The sequence below is a fragment of the Hemitrygon akajei genome, chromosome 7 (genome assembly GCF_048418815.1).
Source record: "Hemitrygon akajei chromosome 7, sHemAka1.3, whole genome shotgun sequence".
Taxonomy (NCBI): Eukaryota; Metazoa; Chordata; class Chondrichthyes; order Myliobatiformes; family Dasyatidae; genus Hemitrygon; species Hemitrygon akajei.
This window is the reverse complement of record NC_133130.1, coordinates 66,909,648-66,924,518: the sequence shown is the minus strand read 5'-3', so window position 1 is coordinate 66,924,518 and position 14,871 is coordinate 66,909,648. Positions and strand designations below refer to the sequence as shown.

General features: G+C 38.6%; 1 protein-coding gene across 1 annotated transcript in view; it reads left to right on the top strand.

The window, feature by feature from the left end:
* sft2d1 (SFT2 domain containing 1) overlaps positions 1-14,871 on the top strand; it is a 75,224-nt gene that overhangs the window by 56,940 nt on the left and 3,413 nt on the right. Inside the window, exons 5-7 of the mRNA XM_073051097.1 lie at positions 5,152-5,187; positions 6,542-6,600; positions 12,836-12,865. Coding sequence (XP_072907198.1) covers positions 5,152-5,187; positions 6,542-6,600; positions 12,836-12,865 — 125 coding nt within the window. The remainder of the gene's footprint in view (positions 1-5,151; positions 5,188-6,541; positions 6,601-12,835; positions 12,866-14,871) is intronic.

Genomic DNA, 14,871 nt, shown 5'->3' with positions numbered 1-14,871 from the left:
TCTGTAACTTCCTAATGTTCTAAAGGCTAATCTACTTTCCTCCAACTCTAGACTTCTGTATGGAGTGAATTTTAATCACTATTCTCACAAGACCTTAACCCCTGGAATTTTCTCTCTATTCATTTTTAGCTCTTTTTGCTCCTTTATGAAATCCTTGAATTCAATTACTTTGTTACCTTTCCATCCACCCATCAATTTTTTATCCAACTTTGCTGAAGCATCTTGAGAAAACTTACTGTTAAAGGTGTTTTGGAAGTGAATGTTGTTAAATATATTTGATGCATTAAGTTGATATTAGATTTGGTTGTTTGCTATTACCATTCTTCTTAGAATTCAAATTACTGAGCAAAAAGTACTCCAGCTTTAAAGCCCTGTCAAAGAATTGAGTTTTCCAGGTTCTCAAGCTTTTTTTTAAAAACAGACATGCGATAGAAGAAAATCTATGTGATGTAGAAAACATATATTACCTCAAGATGAGTGTAAAAATCCAAATGCACTTTATTACACAAGAACAAAAATGTTATGTTCTAAATGTATTAGAAGGTTTCCTAAAATTTGAAATAAATGTGAGCTCTCCTAAAATTTCTCAGCTATATGTGACAGAGACATTCCTTGAGTAGAGGAAAGAAAAGCTTCTAAACTACCAAGTTCTGGTTTGGAATTGCAGTGCTTGGGTGCTGCATGTTCTGAAGTGGTTGTTACAGAGTTCACTGGCAGAGGCTAGGCAATTTACCCTATCTCCACACTTTTAGATGTTTGATGTTTCCTGATCAGCTAAAGGAAGGAAGTTACAAACAAAGTGACTTGTTATACAAGAAAGTACAATGCCATTTACACCAGTTGTCAATATCAGGGTTATATGGTATCAACACTGAAAATAATGCCCCTCTGTTCTTCATAGTGCCAATGTGTGGTTTGTTGCCTATACTCAAATAAAAATGTTATTGATACATTTGAGTTTAGAACCTGTTACACCTTAGAAAGATTGTTTCCTTCCCTCACCATATTAAAGATTAGCTACAAAGCCACTGGGCAATCTACAGTTTCAGAAACATATAATAAAAATCATATTAAACTAATATGTACAGTATTATCAGGACTGTTTGACTGAGGCCATCATCACTGAATCCAGTCCACAAGACCATAAGAAGTAGGAGAAGAATTGGGCATTTGGCCCATTGATTCTGCCCCACCATTCAGTCAGGGCTGATTTATTTTCCTTTTCAACCCCATTCACTTGCCTTCTTCCTGCAACCTTTGGCACCTTTACTAATCAAGAACCTTTGATATAATATACCCAATGACTTGGCCTCCACAGCGATCTGTGCCAATGCATTCCATTAATTCACTGCCCTCTCACTAAAGAAATTCTTCCTCATCTCTGTCTTAAAGGGACATCCTTCTATTCTGAGGCTGTGCCCTCTGGCCCTAGACTCTCGCATAAAGCCCTCTCACTGGGGCTCATATAGAATCTTGGCTCACTAATCTAACTGCTAACAGCCATATGACTCAGTGGTGAGAAGGCCACCTTCCAAAAGCAACACATGTACAGGGTTGGTAATGATTTGGGTTCGACCAAACAGGAAAGTTGGGATGTTCCGATTAAGTAACATTGTTGTGAATGCTGTGTAAATACTGCACCGTGCAAAGTTATCATTTGCCAGAAAATTAACAGATTGTACACTGGCATAAAATCACAAAAGTATATTTCAACTTTAACAAATAGTTTACAGAAAAATAAAAATAAAAGGGCCCCTTACAGTTAAACCAGTCTAACTGCACCTAAATGTTGGAGATCATTTCTGAAGTAGTTGGAATGCTTTGCTTTGATTACCCACACACTGAACCCACATTCTGCGTGAAAGACACCGGCCATGGTTCAAACTTCCCTCAAAGACCTTTTCGAACAGACTGGCTAACTCAGGAGAATTGGCACTTCCTCCTTTGCACAAAGTACTTATCATGGTCTCCCCTTCAAATAGGGTCCTCCAAGCATCTTCCCTTGTGCTGTTCTCCGCACCTCTGCCAAAAGACCCCAAACTAGACTACTGCCCTTCAGAAATCTGATTCTGTCCAGCTGTCTCGAATCTTCCATTGCATCCCACTGGGCAGAAAGTTACAACTTGTACCAAGACAAACTAGATTGGCTGACACAACATTCCTAAGTTGGACAAAATGGCTCCTTTAGCAGGACACACTGTGTTTGCAGAAATCTGCTAAAATATAAGTACCCCACAGCATAGCAGTAGAAATCTTAACCAGAGCATTACACCCGCTATTGGGAACATCATTACCCTGTGTAATCTGGCCTTTCAGTATTTAGTAGGCTTCAATGAGATATTCCCTCATTTTTCTAAACTCAAATGAGTAATGGCCTGGAGCCATCAAACACTCCTTATACATTAATCCTTTCATTCCTGGAGGATCAATCTTGTAAACTTCATTGGGATCCTCTCCATTGCTAGCACATCCTTCCTTAGATATGGGACCTAAAACTGCTCACATTGCACCAAATGTGGTCTGGCCAGCACCATATCAAGCCTCAGAACTGCATCCTTGCTTTTATATTCTAGTCCTCTCAAAATGAACCCTAACATTGCAATTGCCTTCCTTACTACCAGTTCAACCTGTAAGTTAACATTTAGGGCATCCTGCACTGGGACTCCCAACTCCCTTTGTACTTCTGATTTTTTAATTCACTCCCAGTTTAGAAAATCTACACCTTTATTTCTTCTGCCAAAATGCATAATCATACACTTCACTGTGCTGTATTCTATCTGCCACTTCTTTGCCCATTCTCCTAAATCTGTCCAAGTCCTTCTGCAGACTCCCTGCTTCCTCAATACTACCTGCCCCTCCACCTAACTTTGTATCCTCTGTAAACATGGCCACAATGTCATCAATTCCATCACCCAAATTATTGACATATAATGTAAAAATAATGGAATCAACACTGCCCCCTATGGAACACTACCAGTGACATTCAACCAACCAGAAAAGTCCTCCTTTATTCCTACTCTTTGCCTCCTGCAAGTCAGCCAATCTTCTATCCATGCTAGTATCTTTCCTGTAATACCACGGTCTTCTGTCTTATTTTAGCACCCTCATTTGCAGCACTTTGTCAAAAGCCTTTTGAAAATCCATGTAAACAACATCCACGCACTTCTCTTTTGTCAATGCTACTTGTTCCTTCCTCAAAGAATTCCAAAAGAATTGTCAGGCAAGATTTCCCCTAGAGGAAACCATGCTGGTTTCAACCTATTTTATCATGTGCTGAAAGTACCCTGGAGCGCCATCTTTAATAATGGACTTCAACATCTCTCATATGTATTATTCACATTCTCCTATATATTATTGGCCAATGTACCTCATATTTAATTTTTTTTTCTCCTTATTGCTTGTTTAGTTGCTGCCTGTTGTTGATCCTGTATTTCACTTCCCTTGTCAGCCATGGTTGCCTTGTCAGGTCCTGATGGAGTGTTTTAGTCCAAAATTTCAACCTTTTATTCCTCTCCAAAGATACAGCCTGACCTGCTGATTCCTCCAGTATTTTGTGTGTATCTGCCAGGTTTTTTAAGATGCTTCAATGTATACCTAAAATTGAAAATTAAATAAACAACTAAAGTTTTAATTTTTTTAAAGCCACTGGCAAGACAATCACTAACTTGCCTTTTTCAATTATTTTTCACTTTTGTACTTGTGTTATTCAAATGAATTTTGAGCATCTTGTCCTCGATTTAACATGAACAGATCCTCTACAGCAAAATCCAGGAAATCTCAATAAACTGCTCTTCATTTGACTCCTTTCAGAGTCCAGTGACAGAGCACAGCTGAAAAATTACAATAGAATTTAGTCAACAAGAAAAGGATCTGGATTTCACACGTGAGTTACAAAATTTGCAGGTTCTTGGGTAAATGCCTGTAGTTCAATATGGCCAAATACAACAGATTCTTGGCCAGTATAATTTCAAAAGCTGAAACTAATTTGTATTTTCCCTGGTAGTATTTCTTTCTTAGGCAGCTAATATATACTGAAATAATAATGTACTGAACAAAGGGTACCGTAGATTTCGCACTACAGAGCGCACCTGATTAAAAGCCGCTGGCTCTAATTTTAGAAATAAAATCAATTTTGTACTTGTACAAGCCGCACCGGATTTTAGGCCGCACCGGATTTTCGGCCGCAGGTGTCCCACGTTGTAATATGAGATATTTACACAGAGAGATATTACACGTGAGGATTTTTTAACTTTTAATTAAATCCATATGGTAACATAAACAAATACATATTGCAAATGCTTTTTTTCGAACCGTGCCTGTAACGCGGCTACTTTTAAATATACGTTGCGTATACTTTTTTACTGAACAACATTCCAATATCTCCTAACGACTGGTAAAAAATATATATACTGCAGCCTACCAGGAAAAGTTATTGATCGCCTTTAACTTAAAAGCAGCGTTTTGGCTCCGCCGCTCCGCCGCTCGCCCCCCGCCTTCCCGTTTATCGCAAACCGGTATTTCCCACAAGACGCGGCGAAACCGGGTGTGACGTCATAGCATCCCGGGATGTAGTACAGAAAACAAATATAGTTAAAACACTTCTAACTTTAACTAACAAATGAATTACTAAGCGAAAATATTATAAACTAAATAACTGCCATAAAGGCAGCACAATGCTTTTCTTCGAGTGTTTTCCATGTTGATGAGGGTGAGTACAAATGACTGATTTACAATAATTTAATTGTGAAAGTGCGCTTGATTTATCGTACAATTTCATTGGACCTCTGTGAACTACTCATCAATTTTATTGGTCTACTGTTACGAGGCAAAATGTTTTTGGCGGCATGAAAAAAAATCATGCATTAGCCGCACCGTAGTAAAGGCCGCAGTGTTCAAAGCTGTTCAAAATGTGGGAAAAAAGTAGCGGCTTATAATCTGACATCTACGGTATTTTTCTTCCATCAGCGGCCACAGACAATTAGTGTCAAAACAAAGTAAATGAGTATTAAAGGAACAGAAAACATTTGTTCATATGGATTTGGCAACAGTTCGTTGTTGTCAAATTAGTGATGTTTATGACTAACTTAAATATATGCTGTATTGCTACTTCTTTTTAAAAAGAAAAAACATTTTCTCTTTTTTCCCCTACAGCTGTGCTTCATTTTAACATTATGTGCAGTATTTTGGGTAGGTACCATTCATTTACTATGGCCTCTTCACTTTGAAATAATTTGTCTGCATATTAAGAATTATACATTATGTTGGTCCCCAGTTGATGGTCTTTAAATTCACAAACCTCCAACACCCTGAACTACCTGGACTATAATGTCCCTAGTTCAATGTTTGCTTTTTGGCAGGTAAGTTGATTTCAGTTAAAAAGTTAAGTAAACTTTTGTGCCCCTGTAGTTTGGGAAGGGGTAAAAGAGAAATAGCGTTGCTTCTTCAAGTTAAATATTTTAGTGATGTTTATTGGAAAACTTGTGAATAGGTAGTATTAGATTTGAACAGAATTTCCACTGATCGCTGTCAAATGAATAACTGCCATGGACACTAGAATTAATATACCACAACTAAGGAATTGTCAGATTCCACGTTTGTAAATCTACTGAGGTTTCCAAATTTGTTGTCATAGTTAACTATTAGTTTAAATTTTCATGGAATATTATAAGCTGTTGCCTCTTCACCTGTGTTACTATTCTGTAGATAGAATTTTGTATATAAAACATTAAAGAGATGGCAACTGGAGGGGAAAATTCAACCCCTTGAGCCCATTTTGCCATCTGTTCAATTCTAGTGGATCTATATGCTGCCTCCATCTATTTAACAAATCCCTATCAATTAAAAATTTCACTTAATCTAAGCACAACAGCTTTTTGGTTGCAGGGTTCTCACTTTTGAAATTGCTTTTGAATAAAGAACCTTTTCCTGATGTCACTGTGCATGCCGTAGCTGAAATTGTTAAAGCTTTTGCTTTCTTCTGAACTATTAGGATACCACTGGTACCTAGAGAGCAAAAGTCACACTCAGGCTTTGTGCTGCTGTGTCAGGGAACTAGTACAAACCTCCGTCCTCCACTGATACTGTCACAATATTGAAAAGGTGATCTCATGGCTTGGTGTGACATGAGGCAGGGCCCTAGCACAGCAATGCTGTCCATAACAAATTTCTAGTAATATAATAATCCTTTATGGCACTAACTTCAGTAGTGCTCTTGCTCCTAGCAGTGCATTCTGAGTATCTTAGTAACATACAGTAAATCTAAACAAAATGACTCTTGTATGGATGTAAATAAAATCAGGAGTGCGCTGTTGCCTAAATGTATTTGCTTTTAAAATTCATTTTACTGTAATGTTGGAAATGGGCAAAATTAAAAATCACAACTAAAATGGTATCCATGCTCACAAGCAGAAACCCTGTGCATTGATTGATATCTTTAAGTAGAATGAGAGGTTGCACCTATGATGACAAATGGTTACTAATTATCTAATTGCTAAATATTTTTAACATTTTAAGACTAGTCAAACTTTTTGTTTACTTTTAGTGGCACAAGAAAGGTCTTGCCCTAATCTTCTGTATATTACAGTTCCTAGCAACAACTTGGTAAGATTCATTATTATTATCTAAAGATAAAATTAAACCAAAATTAAATATCTCAAGATATATCTTAGGTTTGTTATAGTTGACTTTTGATATCATAACTGTTTAATCTACTATATCTGTTGGAGCATAGATGGTAGAAAGTTACAAATTTATTCCACTATTCAATTATTGCAAATTAAATTTGTTTAATTAATTTTATTCTCTTTTTGGTTTTAGTCTCACAACAACCCAACACACCAAACAGTGATTTCTAATGTATATCTTTGCTTGTCCATGTTCAGGCCTCAAACTAAATATGTTACCAAATTACCTCAACCTCCATGGGATCCTTCAGTAGCCAGAATAACACTTTGTGCTTTAAATTTAATAAACAGTAATAAAATTATGAGGCAGAGGGTGGTAAGGGAGGGGTGTGGATTGTCAGTTTGGAAGGCTGAGACCAGTAGTGTGTTGGGTCTGCTTTTGTTTGTAGTGTATGTCAATAATTTGGATGAAAAAGTAAGTGTCACAAATAGTAAGTTTGCAGATGACTCCAAAATTGCTTGTATAGTGGACAGTGAAGTCAAAGTCAAGTTTGTTTACTTGCAGCAGCATCACAGGCACAAGAAAAACATAAACTGAACAGAAATTGTATGCAATTTTTTACAGTAACAATTAGAGCAAGATAAAAAAGCAAAGTCCATTCTTAATTCAAAATAATCAGAGTAGTCATCGTGTTGCTTAACTGTAGAGGTAATTAAGGTTTTGTAGGTTGGTTTATGAACTGAATGGTTAAAAGAAAAGTAGCTGTTCTTGAACCTGGTGGTGTAGGACTTCAAGCTTCTGTACTTTCTGTCCAATGCCAGGATGGTGGGGATCTTTAATGAACGTTCCCTTCTCGAGGCAGTCCCTCCTGTAGATATTGCTGATGATGGGGAAGGATATGTCTGTGATGTATTGGGCAGAGTCCACTACTCTCTGCAATTTCTTGAGTTCCTATGCACTTGAATTGCCATACCAGACCATCTTAAAACCATTTGGGATACAGATCACCTATAGGAATTTGTTAGGGTATCCAGTGACACACTGAACCTCCAAAGGAAGTAAAGATGCAGGCGTGAATTCCTTGGCCCCAGACAGTCTTCCCTCACCACCATCCCAGGCCCCAGACAGTCCTTTCAGGTGAGGCACCACTTCACCTGCGAGTCAACTGGGGTGCTATACTGTATCCGGTGCTCCCGATGTGGCCATTTATACATTGGGGAGACCCGCCGCAGACTGGGAGACCGTTTTGCCGAACACCGGCACTCAGTCCTCCAGCAGTGGCGGGATCTCCCTGTGGCCACACACTTCAATTCCACAGACCACTCCCACTCTGACATGTCTGTCCATGGCCTCCTCTACCGTCAAGATGAGGCCACACGCAGGTCAATGGAGCAATACCTTATCTCCCACCTAGGTAGCCTCCTGCCTGCCGGCATGAACATCCAACTCACAGACCTCCGTTGATACCCCTTACCCCCATCCCTATCTATTATTTTAGTCTGGTTCTCTTTCTCTCTCTTTTCCCCCCTCACTATAATCTCCTTTCTTTCTCTTTTATTTCCCATAATTCTCCACCTTCCCCCTAGCCCATTTCCCTCCAGCCTATCACTTCCCAGCTCTCTACTTCATCCCTCCCCCCACTTCTTATCCCCTCTCCACCATCTTCACTCCTGATGAAGGGTTTCGGCCCGAAACGTCATCACTACCTCCTCCCATAGATGCTGTTTGGTCTGCTGAGTTCTGCCAGCATTTTGTGCTTTTATTTATTTCCAGCATCTGCAGATTCACTTGTGTGCCTGTGAATTCCTTGGGTATTGTTTATGTGCTGGGCCGTATCTTCTGATATTTTAACACTCAGGAATTTAAAGCTGCTGAATCTCTCCACTGCTCATTTCCCTCAATGTAGATAGGTATATATTTTCCCTCCTTCCACTTTCTGAAGTCAACTGTCAGCTCTTTAGCTTTACTGACGTTGAGTGGGAGGTGGTTGTTGTGGCACAATTCGCTCTAGTAAGCAGACTTATCACCACCTGCGATTCATCTAACAACAGTGGTGTCATTGGCAAATTTGTATGTGGCTTTGGAACCATGCGTAACCACACTGTCATATGCATATAGCAAGTAGAGCAGAGGGCTAAGCTCATTGCCTTGAGGTACACCAGTTTTGACGATCATCAAGGAGATGTTGATGATCCTCACTGATTGTGGTCTGCCAATGGTGAAGTTGAGTATCTAGTTACATAGGAAAGCACAGTGGCCCAGACCTTGAAGCTTAATGATGAGTTTAGATAGGATGATTGTTGAATGCCAAGCTGTTGACAATGAACAGCAGCCTGAAGTATGAGTTCTTGTTGTCCAGAGCACAGTGAAGAGCTAGAGAAGTTGTAACTGCTGTTAACCTGAAGAAAGTTATCCCAAGATTACCACAGGATGCAGATCAAAAGGGAAAGTGGATGAGAGAATAACAAATAGAATAGGAAGTGATGCATTTGGGAAGTTAAGACACACATAGTTAATGACAAGACCCTGGGAATGTTGAATAGATAACTCTGTATAGTTCACTGAAATGGGAATGCGGTAAACAAGACGGTAAGGAAGGCATATGGCGTGCTTATTTTCATTGGCCAAGGCATTGAGTATAAGAGTTGGGCTGTCATGTTACAGTACAAGACATTATTTAGGCCACACTTCAAGAAGGGAAGGAAGGCAACGTTCATCAGACTATACTGGGTGATTGATGGTGGAGAAGCTCAGCAGCTTGAAATCCTTGGACGTTAACATATTAGATAACCTGTCCTGGGTCCAGCTCATAGATATAATCATGAAGAAAGCACACCAGCATTTTACTTGGGTGGTTAAGGGGGCTCAGCTTCAAGATTCAAGATTCAAAAACTTTATTGTCATTCTAACCGTACATCAGCTCTGCAGGGCAGAATGAGCCAGCATTTCCCAGGAGCAGTGCAATCATAACATAATAAATGCAACACTAAATAATAAACATAACAATAAATAGTAAAACACAACAGCCACACGTCAGTTAAAAACCAGTTATAAGTGTCCAGTGCAAGTTAAAAGTGTCCAAAGCAGAGTCAGGTAGAGCAGGTATTTAGCAGTCTGACAGCCTGTGGGAGGAAGCTGTTAAGTAGCCTTGTGGTTTTAGTTTTGATGCTCCTGTAACGTTTACCTGATGGCAGAAGAACAAACAGTTCATGGAGAGGGTGTGAGGGGTCTTTAATGATGTACCGTGTCTTCTGGAGGCATCGACTCTGAAAGAGGTCTTGGACAGAAGGTAGGGAGACCCCAATAACCTTCTCTGCTCCCCTAACCACCCTCTGCAAGGCTTTTTTGTCGGCAGCACTGCAGCTGGAGTACCAGGTTGTGATGCAAAAGGTCAGCACGCCTCTGTAGACTGTAGTTAAGATGTTAGTGGGGAGTGATGCTTGTTTAAGCTTCCTCAGAAAGTGCAATCTTTGCTGGGCTCATTTCACAAACCCAGTGGTGTTCCTGGACCAGGTGAGATTGTCCAAGATATGCACACCAAGGAACTTGATGTTTTCCACTCTCTCCACTGTGGAGCCACTGATGCTGAGGGGTGTGTGCTCAGGCTGAGACCGTCTGAAATCGACGATTATCTCCTTGGTTTTGGTGACATTAAGCATCAAGTTGTTGTCACTGCACCAGCTCTCTAGGTGTTTGACCTCCTCCCTGTACATTGTTTCATCATTTTTGCTGATGAGCCCCACCACTGTGGTATCATCAGCAAATTTAATTATCAGGTTCTCCTTGAATCTGGCTGCACAGTCATGTGTTAGCAGTGCAAACAGCAATGGGCTAAGCACGCAGCCTTGTGGGGATCCAGTGCATTGAACACTAACAAACTCCTACAGGTGTACTGTTGGAAGTATCCTGGTTGGTTGCATCATGATCTGGTATGGCAGTTTGAATGGCAGGAACCTACGAAGTTGCACAGAGTAGGAGACTCTGCCCTGTACTTCAGAGGCACACCCGTCCTCACCAGAGGTTGTATCCACAGGAGGCACTGCCTCAAGATGGCAATATCCATCAAAGATCCCCATCATATGGGACATGCCATCTATTCGCAGCTACCATTGTGCAGGAGGTACAGAAGCCTGAAGTCCCTTAACACCAGATTTAAGAACAGATACTTCACTTCAACCACTTGGTTCTTGAACCAACCTGCAAAACCCTAATCATCACTACAGTTTAGTAACACTATAACTACGCTGATCATTTTGTAGTTAAAATAAATGTTTGCAGTCTAGTTGTGTTTTTGTTAAAACTGTATAATTTATGTTTTTTTGTTGTGAAAGCTACTTATATGATGCCATGTGCAATCTATTCTGAGGGATGCAAAGTTCACGTAGAACGTAAAAATTCAGACTCACTGGGGTAGTAGGAGGAATAGGCTCATGATTGTGATACTACACAGTGATTAGCTGTACATGAATTTACATCCATCAGAATAGATTGAAGAAAATGTGAGGGAGCAAATAAGGCAAAAAATATAAGAGTGTTCTGTTATTGGAATGGAAAAGAGGTGACTGCAACAATAACGACAACAAAAGTAGTTGGTATTAACTAGTGCCTGAGACTGAGTAGATCAATAACTGTTAAAGATGCAAAAGAGCATCAGGTGAAAACTACTTTCAGTCATAAAGGGTTACAATGCCCTGATTCTCTGAAGGATGATTTTTAAAAAAGGATGAAGTTGCAATCAAAATCTTAGAAGAAATTAGTAATTGCTTTTTAATTCACTTGTTCACACAATTCAAAGTTTTCGTGACACATGGTAAGAGTGGTAGAGTGATTTGTTCTATCTGAAAATACATCCTCCACAATGTTATTTCCCAAAAAATTATGACTAAATCTGTACCATAAGTTGCTGACACAGAAACCAAACTTTATACTAAGAGCAGCTGTATTTTCTTCAGTGCATTAGACTTCATGCTGGTGTCGTGGTGAAAGATTGTTGGTCATTTTAATTTGTCACTTGTTGGGCCCTTGTCCATTGAACATTTTTCTACAATGTGTAATGACTATGAGTCTGTCAATGAACTTTGTAAAGTATTTGATTCATTTATCACAGAAGCTAGTCTTTATAGATAATTAATCTACTCTGAATGATTGAAATGAGATGCTTTTTTCTACATTTTCCCTATTAAACCCTGTCATTTTAAAATCAGATAGATGATCCTCTAATTTAATGGAAACTTTCTGTCAAAATTATTAATAAAATGTGTTTATACCTTCTGTCTTCATCAATTAGAGATTCCCAGACTTTCTTTGCTATGCCCCTACGAAAAAGCCTAGTCTTTTCCTTGCATCCCTTGCCCCAATTCCAATTTTGTTCTCTATTCCTAAATCTAAACAAAGTACGATAAATCTCACAAAACTGCAGCTTGAATCGTTGCTGCATTCTTCAAAAATTGTTGTGGCAACCAATTGTAACCTTGTGAATCCAAAAGTAGGGCCACCAGCAAGAACTTCTTTTGCAAGGATTGTTTTACAAGCTGCTGTTCATTCTGTTGGAATGCCTGTGATCTGACACTCTAAAGCCATCTTACAATATTAATACTACTTTCATTGAAAATCTTTAAATTTGTTAAAGTTCAAAGTTTAATGTTGTAGTGTTTCACATTTTTGTAATGGCGCAAACACTTGACACATGGAAATAATGGTTCTCAGCCTAATTTAGTAACTCAATCCTGTTATTTTGTATTCCCTTTCTGTCTTTTTATCCAGTGTGTTATCCTCCACATATAAAATTAACAAATATCGTCCAAAACTAAAAATCATGTAGCTTTTTTTTTCCTTTTAGAGCATATTGGGTGGAAATTTGAGTTCAGTGTGTGCATATTTATTGCATAGTTTCTCAAGTATATAAATACATGTGTTTTTATTGAGTTAATATAAATGGTTCCTTGATGATTGTGATGGTACATTTATTTTATAAATTGGAGCATCTAGCTGAGCAATTGAACAGTGTTTGCACTAGAGTAGTGATTTTTATTTAGTTTAATTGAATAAATTAAAGTACTAAATATTTATATTTATGAATCATATGTTCAACCCATTCACAATGATTGTATTCATGAATTAAATCAAATTTGATAGCACTTTAGGAAAGTTGATAGATTATGGTCAAAGCTTATTCAGATTTCTGAAGCTTTTGTCCCAATTTTCCTTTCAGGTATAGTCTGTCATACATTCCCTTTGCAAGGTGAGTCTTGAAAACTTGATTTTATTATGATACAATATGTCTTTGATTATGTGTTTCTTTGTTGCAATATTTAATTGATTGAATATTTTATGGACATAAGAGTAGGAATAGACTGCATGATCCCTCTTGTCCACTCTACCATTCAATATAACCAATACTGATTTCCTCAATCAATTCCACTTTCATACATAATCTGCATGTGTTGTGACTAAATGTCCTTGGCCTTCTGAAATGGAGACCCCTGTTATTCTTGACCTTCTAGTTAAAGAGATATTTTCTCATAATGTTACATAACTAAACCCTAGTTCTCAACTGCTTGTAGCATAAATTGGTGTCCTTAAAACAATAGCAATTTGAATATTCTTTCTGCAAAGTTTGAAAGGCATTTAAGAGCTCAAAGTTTTACATTGTCGTTATACAAGATTTAGTTAGTAAAAGAAAGGGAGTGAATGATTGGATTACCTCACTGCTCTTTCATCCAAGGGTGAGGTTTGTCTGGGGCACATAGTACTACTCCCTCACAGGTTGAGAAATCCACGTTCTATTCAGACCTCTGTTGCTGCACGTGTGGACTTTGCGTGTTCTCCCTGTAACTACGTGGATTTCCTTGGTCACTGATTTCCATGTGGATAATGGTAAAGTGAAGTTGATGGTTATGTGATTTTTTTTTTAAAAATAGGTGTAGTTCTATGAGAGAATGAAACTGATGAGGTTCCTCTGCTAGGAGCTGTTAATGGGCTAACTGGCCTCTTTCTATGTGCTTTATATTTATTATTATCCCTGGGTTTATCCTTTCCCACCCCTGGAGATATTTGCACAATTATAAAAAATTTGGAAATAGTAACCATTGAATATCTGACCAAAAAGACAATGTGTTACCAGGTCAGACCTGGGCAACAAAAGATCATTAGCTGCATCAGTATTTTCCATGTTGAACACCATTTGGAATAAGCATTGCAAAGCAAAACCAAGGAAAATATTGTAACTTTGGGTTTCAGTATCTTTCACCGTGTGGTTAGTAGCACAATACCAACCAAGATGGCCAAGTCCTTAAATTCAGCCTCAGGCAGATGGCAAGAAAACATTCAAGAGTAAAAACTACTTAGTAACATTATAGCAACATACTAAGGGGTTATCATAGTAGGGAAATTTTAACTTTCCTAACATGAACTAGGACTGCCATACTGTTGGGTGATTAGGTGGGTGAAATTTGTTAAATGTATTCAGGAAGGATTCCTGAAAAGAGGCCCTTCCTAGCGAGAGAGCAAAGCTCAACCTACTCTCAGGTAATAGACAGGGCAAGTAACTGAGGTGCAGTGTGAGGGAACTTTGGGACTAGTAGCCATAATTCTTTTACTTTTAAAGTAGTATAGAAAGGGATGGAACTGGTCCACAGTTTCAAGTTCTACATTGGATAGGCAAATTTTATGAGACAACTTGTAAAGTTTGATTGGAGTAGGTTGTTTGCAGGCAAATAGTGGGAGATCAATGTATGAATACTTAAAAAGGAAAGGGGCATGAGATGGCTTTGACAGAAAAAGATTAAGAAAAATAAGCTTTTAGAAGTATATTTAGGGGAAAAGAGTAACTAGAGAGAGAATAGGACCTAAGTAGACATTGGTGTATGGAACTGCAGGAAATATGCATGTACCTCAATGAATATTTCTCCTCTTCTGTTTTTTTATATATAGTAGAAGATCCTGGGAATAGTCCCCTAGTGTATTCAAGATCACTGTGAAAGGCTAGAAAAGAAATTGCAGGATCCCTGGCTAAGATATTTGCATCATCATTAGCCATAGGTGAGGTGTCAGTAGACTAGAGGTTAACAAATGTTGTGCCTTTATTTAAGAAAGGCTACAGAGAAAATCCTGAGAACTATAGATCTAACATCTGTCGTAAGTTAGTTAGCGGAGAGTATTATGCCAGATAAGATAAGCATCCATCTGGAAAGGTGGGTTGATTAGGCCTAGCCTGCATGGTTTTGTGCAGGTAGGATCATGTGTTAT